Source organism: Artemia sp. Qi Xiang Cuo, chromosome 8, assembly GCF_049724085.1.
Source record: "Artemia sp. Qi Xiang Cuo chromosome 8, ASM4972408v1, whole genome shotgun sequence".
Taxonomy (NCBI): Eukaryota; Metazoa; Arthropoda; class Branchiopoda; order Anostraca; family Artemiidae; genus Artemia; species Artemia sp. Qi Xiang Cuo.
The window spans coordinates 47,944,525-47,960,344 of NC_142801.1; the positions used below are offsets into that span (position 1 = coordinate 47,944,525).

At 40.0% G+C, this 15,820-nt stretch overlaps 1 protein-coding gene and 1 pseudogene across 2 annotated transcripts in view; one reads left to right on the forward strand and one right to left on the reverse strand.

Annotated features, from left to right (window-relative positions):
• The window catches only part of LOC148949495 (uncharacterized), a 216,254-nt gene that overhangs the window by 16,007 nt on the left and 184,427 nt on the right, over positions 1-15,820 (reverse strand). For both annotated transcript variants that reach the window (XM_089093515.1, XM_089093517.1), the window contains one exon: positions 5,829-6,030. In XM_089093515.1, coding sequence (XP_088949641.1) covers positions 5,829-6,030 — 202 coding nt within the window. The remainder of the gene's footprint in view (positions 1-5,828; positions 6,031-15,820) is intronic.
• LOC148949496 (choline/ethanolaminephosphotransferase 1 pseudogene) lies at positions 9,136-10,326 on the forward strand (annotated as a pseudogene).

The window sequence follows — 15,820 nt, forward strand, 5'->3', positions numbered from 1 at the left end:
TAGATTATTTGATTCTATTTTTGTTCATTTTTGGTTTAATGGAGTTCTTTACTTTTTTTGGAAAAACTTAATTTGTGGGAAGTTTTTTTTAATTAATCTCATTGAAAAAACCAGACAAGGGCTTTGAATGGAAGTCACTGAATGCACTAACAAGAGGAAATAGGATATCTACAGGGCGAGCACTTGTTTTTCTTAGTTTCCCAATTCTTCTTTCGATCTCAGACGGAGAGATGGAGGGGAAAGAAGGTGAAGGAAAGAATGTTGCAAAGGAAACAATTTTTATTATTAAGCGTGCACAAAACGACGACTATTTTTTAGGATAGCAGTATAGCAAGAATATTTAGGATTGTAAAATATGAGAAGATGAATGATTTTGGCATTCAATATTCGACAGGCATTCAAAAGCTGATAAAAACATAATTCTAAAACTATTGATCTCAAGAAAATAGATCAATGAGAGAAAAGTAATTTTCCTTATCACCCTTCGCCTTTTTTTTGGAGTGGGTTGGGTTTTGGGCAAGGTTCTGGATGAAATATTCCGCCAAAATCCAAAATCTATTAGAAACAATTTTTCTTGGCATGCTAAGTAACCTCAACAAATATAAGTGATCATAATGTCTTGTCAAGAACGAGTAGTACGGCCCGGAATTAGGAAAGCCCAGCCAAGTTTATCAACTCGGTAGTTATCACGCAGCTTGCAACTGCCATCCCACCGACATTAGATAACAACGACTCAATGCCAGCTCCAGGTTGAAGGCTGGGGAGAATTAGAGGCAACGCTAAGCCTATAGCGTTGCCTATAGTAAAGGCCATACGGCTCCAATGTTTTATTTTTTATTTATTTATTATTTTTTTCCCAGAGGCACTTCATATGGAAAAGGTCGTCGTATAAACTGCAAAGGGGGCTCTTTCGATTGGAAATCGAGAGTTCTAGTGCTTTTTAAGAGACAAAAGTGATCATAGGGCAACTAGCCCCCCAACATGCCTTTTTTCCCCCAAATGCATCTGATAAAAATTTTGAGATAGCCATTTTGTTAAAAATAGTTCAATGATCACCTAACAAAACCCCAGTGTCCACCCAACCCCCAAGGGCCCGGGGGCAGGTGTTGTAAGTTATGCCCTGGGGAAATATATGGTTCTTATGGAAGGAATACTCGTATAAACTTCAGAGGGCTCATTTGATTGGAAATTGAAAGTTCTAGTTCACTTTTTAAGTCAAAAGATATCAGAAGGTAACCAGCCCCCCCCCCCCACCCTTTTTTCTCAAATGCATCCGATGAAATTTTGAAATAGCATTTTGTTAAAAATAGTTCATAGATCATATAACAAAGACTCCGGTGTCGACACAAAACCCCAGGGCCTGGGGGAAGGCGTTGTAAGTTATGCCCTGCGGGCATATATGGTTCTTATGGAAGGGATGCTCGTATAAGCTTCAAAGAGGGCTCATTTGATTGGAAATTAAAAGTTCTAGTTCATTTTTTAAGAGTCAAAAGAGATCAGAGGGCAGCTAACCCCCCGTCACGCCCTTTTTTCCTCAAACCCATCCGATCAAAATTTGAGATAGTTATTTTTAAAAAGATAGTTCAAAGACCATATAACGAAAACTCCGGGGTCGACACAGCCCCCCAGGGCCCGAGACAGGCGTTGTAAGTTATGCCCTGGGGGAATAATGGTTCTTATGGAAGGGATGTTCGTTAAAAACTTCAAAGATGGCTCATTTGCTCGGTGAAAGTTCTAGTCCAGTTTTGAGAATCAAAACAGATTGGAGGGCAACTGCCCCCCCCCCACTCCCCTTTTTCTCCAAATGCGTCCGATAAAAATTTTGAAATAGTCATTTTCTTAAAAATTGTTCAAAAGTCGAACAAGAAAAACTCCGGTGTCAATACAACCCTCCAGGGCCCGGGGAAAGGCGTTCTAAGTTACGCCCTGAAGGGATGTATGGTTCTTATAAAAGGGATGCTCGTTTAAACTTTATACAGGACTCTTTTGATTAGAAATTGAAAGTTCTAGTTAACTTTTTAAGAGTCAAGAGATAGAAGGGCAATTAGCCCTCCCCCCACCCTTTTCTCCCAAAACGCATCCGATAAGAACTTTGACAGAGCCAACTTTTCAAAATGGTTCAAAGATCATATAAACAAAACTTCAGGGTCGACACAATCTTTCAGGACCCGGGGTAGGCGTTGTAAGTTATGCCCGGCGGGCATATATAGCTATTATGGAAGGGTATTTGTATAAAGTTCAGAGAGGGCTCGTTTGATTGGAAATTGAAAGTTCTAGTTCAATTTTTAAGAGTCGAAAGAGATCAGAGAGCAACTATCCCCCCCCCACATACATCCGATAAAAATTTTGATATAGCCGTTTTGCTAAAAATAGTTCAAAGGTCAGATAACAAAAACTCCAGTGTCGACACAGCCCCCCAGTGCCCCGGGGCAGGCACTGCAAATTATGCCCTGGTGGCATATATGGTTCTTATGGAAGGGATGCTTGTATAAACTTCAGAGAGGGCTCATTTGAATGGAAATTGAAAGTTCTAGTTGAATTTTTTAGAGTCAAAAGAGATCGAAGGGCAACTAGCCCCACCCCATGTCCTTTTTCTGCAAACCCATCCGATACAAATTTTGAGATAGCCATTTTTTTAAAATAGTTTAAAGATCATATATCAAAAACTCCGGTGTTGCCACAACCCCCCAGGGCCAGGAGAGTAGGCGATGTAAGTTATGTCCCGGGGCCGTATATGGTTCTTATGAAAGGGATGCTCGTATGAACTTCAGAGAGGGCTCATTTGATTGGAAATTAAAAGTTCTAGTTCACTTTCTCAGAGTCACGACATCGGAGGGCAACTAGCCCCTCCCCCCTCCACGCCTTTTTCTTCCCCAAACCCATCCGATAAAAATTTTGAGGTGGCCATTTGGTCAAAAATAGTTTGAAACATCGGATATCAAAAATTCGGGGTCGACACAACCCCCTAGGACCCGGGGATAGGCGGGCGTTGTAAGTTATGCCCTGGGTTCATATATGGTTTTAACAGAAGGGATGTTCGTATAAACTTCAGAGAGGGATCATTTGATTGAAAATGGAAAGTTATAGTTCACTTTCAAAGAGTCAAAAGAGATCGAATGGCAATTAGCCCACCCCCATGCCCTTTTTCCCAAAATCCATCCGATAAAAATTTTTTGATAGCCATTTTGTTAAAAATAGTTCAAACGTCAGATAATAAATACTTCGGGGTGGACACAAACCCATTTTTTACTTTGATCTTGTTACTTTGATATTTTTACTTAGATAATAGTTTTAATACTTTGATGATCATTTGATTTTGAAAAAAAAAGTTTGATTTTGAAATAAGGTATTTTTAAAAACTTTAAACTTATTGCAAACAAAAACGAACAAAAATTAATTTAAAAAAAAACTTTCCGGAAAAGAAGGTTTTCAAAGCAAAGTCAAGGCCATTTTAAACTGAAGATCGGCAGATACAAATACCTGTTAAAATTCAAACTCGAAACGAACAGAACAAATGAAACCCAAAGAATCATTAAAGAATAAATTATTAAAGAATAAATGAAACCCAAAACGAACAGAAATTAAATAAACAATCATGACAAAAACATACAACATGTAATAATATAAATGAATAAATAAATCTTAAAGCGAGTAATGCTTAAACTGAATATGCAAATCAATCTTAAAACGAAAAAAAAATATTTGTCTATTGATGTAAAAATGAAACCCAAAACGAACAGAAATCAATGCAAACAATCATACAATAGATACTAATGCAGAAGAATAAATAAATCTTAAACCGAGTGAAACTTAAACTGAACATGCAAATCAAGCTGGAAACGAACAAAAATCACTACAAACAAGAGTTTGGGTATCGCCTCCTTCTCTCACTGAAAAAGTCTAAAACCTACTGCGTCATGGCACTTTACTGAAAATTATATGTGTCTTGACGAGTCTTGGAAAGTATAAACAAAATTAAAATGAATATCTGATATATAATGATATTAATTGTTTAAAGATCCATCAGTTTAAGATTTTATTTCACTGTTATTTTATTTTCATTTTCAATGCTGTAAGAACTGGAAAAGAAAATATTTGTAATATAATTCGTTTTCAGCGAAGCGCCAATGACGCAGTAGGCTTTAGGTTTTTACAGTTAAGGAAGGGGACAATTTTAGGGATATTAAAAATTTTTAGAAAAAACTAATAAATTAAACTGAATATTTGATGTACAATGAAATTCATTTCTGAAAGCTCATCAGTTCAAAATTTTACTGTAATTTTAATGTTTATTTTCAATATTAAGTACAATAGAAAATACTTGTAATACAATTCGTTTTCAGTAAAGCGCCATGACGCAATAGGTTTTAGACTTTTACAGTCAGAGAAGGAGGCGATATCCAAACTCTTGTTTGTAGTGATTTTTGTTCGTTTCCAGCTTGATTTGCATTTTCAGTTTAAGTTTCACTCGGTTTAAGATTTATTTATTTATTTACATTAGTATCTATTGTATGTTTGTTTGCATTTAATCTTTATTTAATTTCTGTTCGTTTTGGGTTTCATTTATACTCCAAAATCAAAATAATATTTTTCGTTTCAAGTTTGATTTGCATATCCAATTTAAACATTACTCGCTTTAAGATCTATTTATTCCCTTATATTATTACTTGTTGTATGTTTTTTTGTTATTACTGTCTTTTGATTTCTTTTAGTTTGGGCTTTAAAACTTTCTTTAATAGTAATTTCTGATCGTGTTTGATTTGAATTTTAAATTATGTTTGTATTTACTGATGATAAGTTTAAAATAGCCTTTGCTTTTCTTTGAAAAACTTCTTTTTCAGAATGTTCCTTTTTTAATTAATATAGGAAATATTGTCAGGTGACACAGCGACCGTTAGCAGCTTGACTGTACCAATTGCTCCACACGGGTGTGACATTTAGGGTCTAAGAACCAGGAACGAGCAGAATTTACTTGAATTCGTGAACTAATTTGTCTTCAAAGTCATACTTAAAGGAAACGTCAAGGGACTCCCACCACAAGCAGGATCACGCAAGGGAAGGATTAGAAAAATTGACTGGCAGCCCACCATTCATCCACGACGAGCATTACATGACAAGTTAACATGTGAACCTCATGTTCAAACCCTACAAAAAAGGAATGGCCCCAAAGCCCCCTCAGGGGTTTATGAGACTTTAATATTTCGTCAAATGACTGTTAGCACTTCTTTTAAAGCGGCGTTCACAAGCGTGTCTAGCTAGAATCTCATGTCTAGACACGTGTCTAGCCAGCATTCGATGTCTAGGCAACGACCGTTCAAAAGTAAAATTCGGCGCTTAGCCAGACACGCTAGACAAGGCGCTTGGCTAGACAATGAGTTCTAGACTCTAGAACTCAATGTCTAGGATTTTCGATTACAGCCAATCAGAATGTGTCAAGTTCCACTATTTTCATCATATACGTTTACATTATAAAACTAAACTTAAATTTTTGTTTTCTCATTAATCATTTTTTTCATTTTAGGCAAATATGCAACACCAGACATAATAGTGAAGCACACTAAGGCAATTGTTTCGGTTATCTCATCCATTATCTTGTGACAGTAAAAATAGGGATTAGAATTTTGAAAATTTTGCCCGCATAAGATCCCTTGATTGGCTAGAAATGACAATTTGAAACTAAACTTGTATTTTTAGCTAAGCACCAAATTTTAATTGTGAACGATTGTTGTCCAGCTATTGAACTCTGGCTAGACACGTATCTACACATGGGATTCTAGCTAGACACGATTGTGAACGCCACTTAAGTATAAATAAATGAAATAACTTACTTTATTTTCTCCGCATTTGGCCCCATTTGGCACAAGCCCAGGGTCTCGATCGCTAAGTCCTAAGTCGATGCTAGCTGTCCGACAAGGAATAAGTTTTCCTTGGAGATTGAAGAAGGAATGACCATGCACAGAAACAGACTCCATTCCAAATTCTAATCGTTCATTGAGATAAACGCAATGAAGAGCTCCGCATAATATATTCCTGAAAACAAAAGCAAAGATTAAGAGGACCAATGGAGAAGTGCATGACAAATAAAAGCACCAGATTAATGTAAACAGCGACGAGCTTCAATCTTCACAGAAGAATATTGAAGAGCTCACTTCAAGATGGATAGAAGATATGTTTGAGTTTCAAATTGCAAGGCTCGATTGATAATTTCTCATGAATGCCAAACCTTGGTCAGACTTCAGAACTTATTAGAGGGATGAAAAGTTGATGCAAAGAGAAGAAAAAAGGAACGGAACCAAGTTTTTTTTCTGCTCGGCTGTTTTAAATGGTAAGTGGGATAAAGATTTCCTCAGTGTGCTTTTAACGATCTTTGCCAAAAGAAGTCATGAAAGATATATATCTTTTGTTTCTAATAAAATTTCACTTTAAAGGAAAAATGTCTAAAAGAAAGAAAATCGATTAAGTCAACTTTAAACCATAATGTTGTGAAAACTTAACCCATTTTTCGGCTCACATTACGTTTCTTTTCTTTTTTTTTTATCTCTGTCCAAATTTACTTCATAAGTCATTCAGACGAAGAATAAAACTTTTTTTTTTCGTTGCTTTCAAAAGGAATATCGCTTAGAAAAAAAATGCTTGGTAATAAAAAGTACTTAGTCTACAGACAGAACAACAATAGAAAAGAACCGCACGGGAGGAAAATTTTTGAATCGACATACGATGAGACAAGAAAACAAGCACAAGCATCAACAGCCACAAAAACTTCAAAATTGACATTTCTATCGTTGAAGATGAGTTTCTTGATGAGACATCATTAGCCAATCACATTGTAAGAATGTACTAATAGAGTTTATGCATAATATTTCAGAGTTCCAGAAATATACTGTTTTGTATGATCTGTAGCATTAGTAAGTAATTTGAAATTAAACCTAAAATTGCTGAATGGTTCGGGCATTCTGCCCTTGAATGACGCCACTGCCGGTCAAGTTGCCTTTTTTCTTTTCTTTTTTTTTTTTTTTGTCCATAGCAATCCTCGTGGTCTCAAGGTTAATTAAACATAAATAAAAAATTCTTGTTTCTAGCATGAATAGCACCTGCTTAAAAGTTTAGTTGTGGTCTATATACACAAATCCAAAACACTCCATTTTGGACAAAAGACTAGCAGCTCACTAGAATAACTGTGATCTGCAGCTTCCTAGGGAGTCGATGGGTCCTCACAAGGGCGACACGAAATATTCGATTCAACAATTCAGCTAATTTGTAGGAATTCCCGATTCTCGAAATTCTTTGAAGAAAAAAACAAGTGCTTTCTGAAAATCATTACAGCTAAGAAAAGTAGAATTTATGAAGATAGTATCAGCTTTACCTTGTACCAGTTTGTAACTTTCAATAGAATTAATTAGTCTGGCACTACGAAATATTTTTTGAAGATAACCTATTACAGCTTATCAAATGCTTCTAAAAACTCTTTAAAGCAGATACTATTGATAGATTTAGTTACTATGATGAAGCGTTATTTAGAGGAAAGGCCCCGTGGATTTACCCCTTTAGAAGAGGTATCTCTTTTTGAGTTGTCTAGTGATAATACATTGAAGATAACATTTGGTAGCATGGAACTTTCTGGGTTCTGGATATCAGTGAAAGAAGAATATCCGCTGCTTAGTGGCAAGGCTCTAAGAATATTAATTCCATTATGTAACGTTCTATTTGTGTGAAGCTGGCTCTCGGTTATCGCGATAGTAAAAAGTAAGAATCGCTCGAAAATTAACGTTGAACAAGAAATGAAGGGTTGTTCCTGCCCGGGGAATAAGTAATTACAGCGCTTCCTCCCGACTCATATATAAGCAAAAAAAGCTACATCAATGTGAAATTTTTATCAAAGTAGGAAACCCCTCAGCTGCCCACCCAGCCAGGGCACCCGAGGCAGCCGCTCCAGATATTCCCCCACCCCCACCCTTTTGCCGGTTCTGAATGAAGGTTGCAATATTCAACTTTATTCCGGGACTTAAAAAGTTGTGTAGTGAACAACAAGTCTAGTTCCTCTAAGTAATAATTTTAATAATGTCAAACATTAAGTGACGCTCAGTAAATTATTCCTGAATTAAAATTTGTGTTTAATCTATTTTTAAATTAGCCTAACTACATTAAAGTGCACTTCAACTGTGTGTCAAACCAATATCGAATGCATTGCTCCACGACCAGCCGCTGGAATTAATACCATGGTGCCTGTCCAGACTCAATTTGGATATTACGGAAGTAGCAGAAATTATATATCTTATACTATCCCAACGAAAATTGTATCCTTTTTTTATTTTTTCTCTTAAATAAATAATCCTTCAGAACCACTAACCGTCAGAACGTCGACAGTCATAACATCTAAAAAATTTTTAGATGTTATGACGTTTCAATGTTATCACTGTCTACGTTCTTATGGGTAGCGTAGGTAACTATCGATGAACTGACGTGTCGACGTTTCGACTATCGATGTTCTGATAGTTAGTGGTTCTGAGGGATTTTCCTTGTCAACAAAATGAAGTTTAGCGCTTTTGACGGTTATTCGAAATGGTAGCACCCCATTGAGAACCTCTCGACTTGACAACTTTGTGGACTCTTGCCTAGCAACCTAGCTTGGCCTAAATTTACGATCAAAGAAACTTTGTATTTCTACCATTTTAACGAATCAATACTGAGCCCCTCTCTCTCTGACAGACCTCTACATTTCTAGTTTAACTTTCTTTGAGGTGTTGTCAAGTTACTACAACAACCACATCTCAATTTTTTATGGAACACTTCTATCAAATTATCCGCAAGGAAGAAATTAGCGAATCGTACAGTCAAAATACGGAAAGCTTTTCTCAACCCGTCATCATCTCTTCCTCCATCCTAGTATTTCAATTTGTCAAACCCCTCGTTAAAAGTTACCACGTCATCTTTCTCTTTAAATCTCAAATTTCTTCAATTAGCTTAACCAATTTTCCAACATCAATATTCCAAATACCAAAATGATTTTAAGCAATGAAAAAAACACAAGCACTTAAAACTTTACTTGCCCTTCCTCAAATACGAAAGGTAGCCTAAATACCTTTTATAATTGTTAGTCTTTTCATATTCTTTTTCCTATCTTAAATAATTATTTTAAAATATCAAGCGAAGACTGCAAAGAAAATGAACTTGGAATTTCTACAGCCTAGGAATAGTATATTGAGTTCTCAACAGTTGATCAATGTGAAAAACCACAAATACAGTTGTGTTTCAGATAGTGTGTTAGACCCTTATATGCACAAATGGTGGTCTTGGCTTACACAACTATGCCCTATGTGGTTGGCTCCAAATCTAATTACCATTATAGGTTTGTTAGTTAACGTAGGTACCACTCTTATTCTTATAGCATACTCACCTGATGGTAAACAAGAGGCGCCTAGATGGAGCTACCTATTAAGTGCGTTGGGTCTATTCATATACCAAAGCTTAGACGCCATAGATGGGAAGCAAGCCCGTAGAACTAAATCGTCTTCACCCCTTGGTGAACTCTTTGACCATGGCTGTGATTCAGTCTCCGTTGTTTGTGTTGGACTTTCTGCGTGTCTTGCCATTCAACTAGGTTATCACCCTTGGTTAATGCTTCTTCAAATCTTATTTACTGTTACTATCTTTTACGGCGCCCACTGGGAAGCATATGTTAGAGGGACATTACAATTCAGAAAATTTGACGCCACGGAAGCTCAGTTCATGGTGATGGCAGTAAAATTAACATCAGCAATATTCGGTCCGTCAATTTGGTCTCTGACACTTTTCGGTGATGTTTTATCATTACGTCTGATGGGTAGTGCACTAACCCATGTAATATATGTCATCATTCTTTTCTCACAACTTTATGCAATCTTATTCAAAGGAGCTGGTAAAAACAGATCTACTATGACTAAAACAAATGTTTTATCTCCCGCCATACCCCTTTGCATGGCCATTGTTTTTGCATATGTATTCGCTGCAAAATCTCCAGAACTATATGAAAGTCATTGTGCTTTATATGTGCTAGCTTTTGGAATGGTCACAGCTAAACTCACTATAAAGCTTGTGATTGCAAATATGTCCAAAGGTGAATTGAATTGCTTGGATTCATCGATGATTGCGCCCCTTTTTATCCTCCTTAATCAGTATTTTGACAAGCTCATTCCGGAGTACCTTTTTCTTCCCTGTTGTATGATTTGGATTATTTTTGATTTCATATATTATTCCAAAAGGATCTGTCACGAGCTGTGCATATACTTAAATATTGACATATTTAAAATCAAATCAACAGATGTACCAAAAAATAAGGCCTTTCAATGACAGCCCCTGATTGTAAGATTAGCAAGGGAAAACAACTATTACTATCTGGACTGTGGTTGACAATCCAACTTCCGACAATCAGGGAAAATAATGTTTCAAAAAAATTGTAGAATGGTGAAAAAGCGTAATGAAACCATCAGTTACTTCCATGTACAATAAGAACAAAATATGAACTAATGTAAGCTATTTTCAGCTTTTGTCTTATTACACACACACACACACACACACACACACACACACACACACACACACACACACACACACACACACACACACACACACACACACACACACACACACACACACACACACACACACACACACACACACACACACACACACACACACACACACACACACACACACACACACACACACACACACACACACACACACACACACACACACACACACACACACACACACACACACACACACACACACACACACACACACACACACACACACACACACACACACACACACACACACACACACACACACACACACACACACACACACACACACACACACACACACACACACACACACACACACACACACACACACACACACACACACACACACACACACACACACACACACACACACACACACACACACACACACACACACACACACACACACACACACACACACACACACACACACACACACACACACACACACACACACACACACACACACACACACACACACACACACACACACACACACACACACACACACACACACACACACACACACACACACACACACACACACACACACACACACACACACACACACACACACACACACACACACACACACACACACACACACACACACACACACACACACACACACACACACACACACACACACACACACACACACACACACACACACACACACACACACACACACACACACACACACACACACACACACACACACACACACACACACACACACACACACACACACACACACACACACACACACACACACACACACACACACACACACACACACACACACACACACACACACACACACACACACACACACACACACACACACACACACACACACACACACACACACACACACACACACACACACACACACACACACACACACACACACACACACACACACACACACACACACACACACACACACACACACACACACACACACACACACACACACACACACACACACACACACACACACACACACACACACACACACACACACACACACACACACACACACACACACACACACACACACACACACACACACACACACACACACACACACACACACACACACACACACACACACACACACACACACACACACACACACACACACACACACACACACACACACACACACACACACACACACACACACACACACACACACACACACACACACACACACACACACACACACACACACACACACACACACACACACACACACACACACACACACACACACACACACACACACACACACACACACACACACACACACACACACACACACACACACACACACACACACACACACACACACACACACACACACACACACACACACACACACACACACACACACACACACACACACACACACACACACACACACACACACACACACACACACACACACACACACACACACACACACACACACACACACACACACACACACACACACACACACACACACACACACACACACACACACACACACACACACACACACACACACACACACACACACACACACACACACACACACACACACACACACACACACACACACACACACACACACACACACACACACACACACACACACACACACACACACACACACACACACACACACACACACACACACACACACACACACACACACACACACACACACACACACACACACACACACACACACACACACACACACACACACACACACACACACACACACACACACACACACACACACACACACACACACACACACACACACACACACACACACACACACACACACACACACACACACACACACACACACACACACACACACACACACACACACACACACACACACACACACACACACACACACACACACACACACACACACACACACACACACACACACACACACACACACACACACACACACACACACACACACACACACACACACACACACACACACACACACACACACACACACACACACACACACACACACACACACACACACACACACACACACACACACACACACACACACACACACACACACACACACACACACACACACACACACACACACACACACACACACACACACACACACACACACACACACACACACACACACACACACACACACACACACACACACACACACACACACACACACACACACACACACACACACACACACACACACACACACACACACACACACACACACACACACACACACACACACACACACACACACACACACACACACACACACACACACACACACACACACACACACACACACACACACACACACACACACACACACACACACACACACACACACACACACACACACACACACACACACACACACACACACACACACACACACACACACACACACACACACACACACACACACACACACACACACACACACACACACACACACACACACACACACACACACACACACACACACACACACACACACACACACACACACACACACACACACACACACACACACACACACACACACACACACACACACACACACACACACACACACACACACACACACACACACACACACACACACACACACACACACACACACACACACACACACACACACACACACACACACACACACACACACACACACACACACACACACACACACACACACACACACACACACACACACACACACACACACACACACACACACACACACACACACACACACACACACACACACACACACACACACACACACACACACACACACACACACACACACACACACACACACACACACACACACACACACACACACACACACACACACACACACACACACACACACACACACACACACACACACACACACACACACACACACACACACACACACACACACACACACACACACACACACACACACACACACACACACACACACACACACACACACACACACACACACACACACACACACACACACACACACACACACACACACACACACACACACACACACACACACACACACACACACACACACACACACACACACACACACACACACACACACACACACACACACACACACACACACACACACACACACACACACACACACACACACACACACACACACACACACACACACACACACACACACACACACACACACACACACACACACACACACACACACACACACACACACACACACACACACACACACACACACACACACACACACACACACACACACACACACACACACACACACACACACACACACACACACACACACACACACACACACACACACACACACACACACACACACACACACACACACACACACACACACACACACACACACACACACACACACACACACACACACACACACACACACACACACACACACACACACACACACACACACACACACACACACACACACACACACACACACACACACACACACACACACACACACACACACACACACACACACACACACACACACACACACACACACACACACACACACACACACACACACACACACACACACACACACACACACACACACACACACACACACACACACACACACACACACACACACACACACACACACACACACACACACACACACACACACACACACACACACACACACACACACACACACACACACACACACACACACACACACACACACACACACACACACACACACACACACACACACACACACACACACACACACACACACACACACACACACACACACACACACACACACACACACACACACACACACACACACACACACACACACACACACACACACACACACACACACACACACACACACACACACACACACACACACACACACACACACACACACACACACACACACACACACACACACACACACACACACACACACACACACACACACACACACACACACACACACACACACACACACACACACACACACACACACACACACACACACACACACACACACACACACACACACACACACACACACACACACACACACACACACACACACACACACACACACACACACACACACACACACACACACACACACACACACACACACACACACACACACACACACACACACACACACACAGACACACACACAAACACAGACACAGACACACAAAAACACAAACACACAAACACACACAAACAAACACACACACACACAGACACAAACACACACACACACACACACAAAAACACACACACAAACACAATAGCAAATACCCTACCCAAAAATAGAGGGCTAGCCAACACAAAAGCAGACACTAGCAAAGACAGGAGCTGGCCTGCGCAATAAGGAGTTGACCTGCGCTACTTAAAAAATGATCATAAAGCTTGCAACACTATTAGGTACACTCTGTCTCCTCCGGACCAAGTACTACAGGTGCATTACTCCAATTTGCAACGTAAAATTTCATTTCCTTTTTTTGTACTTGAAGAATATAGACATTAACTTGTTGATAGTTATATCTGCGTACCTCTCCCTCTAAAATGTTTGGAGAATTGATGCTGTTAACTAATATTGATGCTGTAAGAAATATTGTCTATTTGCTGATCCAGGCAAGAATTCAATTTCTGGAATATCAAGAAAAGTTTGAGTAAACAACGGGATTTTCAAGCGATATCCAATTTTGGCGATTTGATTGTAAATCTGACAATCCAAATACCAAGAAAAAAGGCCTTTGGTAACATCGCAATTTCTAACGTCACAATTTTAGCTGATGCTGGGCCCAGCAAAAATTGAAGTTTAGTTAAATCCCGTAACTAATTCGAGATAGCATCTAAATTCAATTTCTATGAACAGTTTTGGGATTCAGAGAACTTCATATCAGTCCATAACTAAATAAAAGAAAATTGTATAAGAATTTTATCCCAGCAATCCTGAACAAACAAATCAGATTATTCTTATACTGAACGGATCTGACATTACCTAAAACATCGATGTTAGCTCAACCCCAGTGTTAGCTCAATCTCATTGTGAATGAGCCTCAGTTGAGATTAGTTACCTTTTGTTAAGATCATTGTAGCACCAGGCTGCTACCTATTAAAGAACGAACTTTAGCTAGCCCATAGTAACCAAAAAT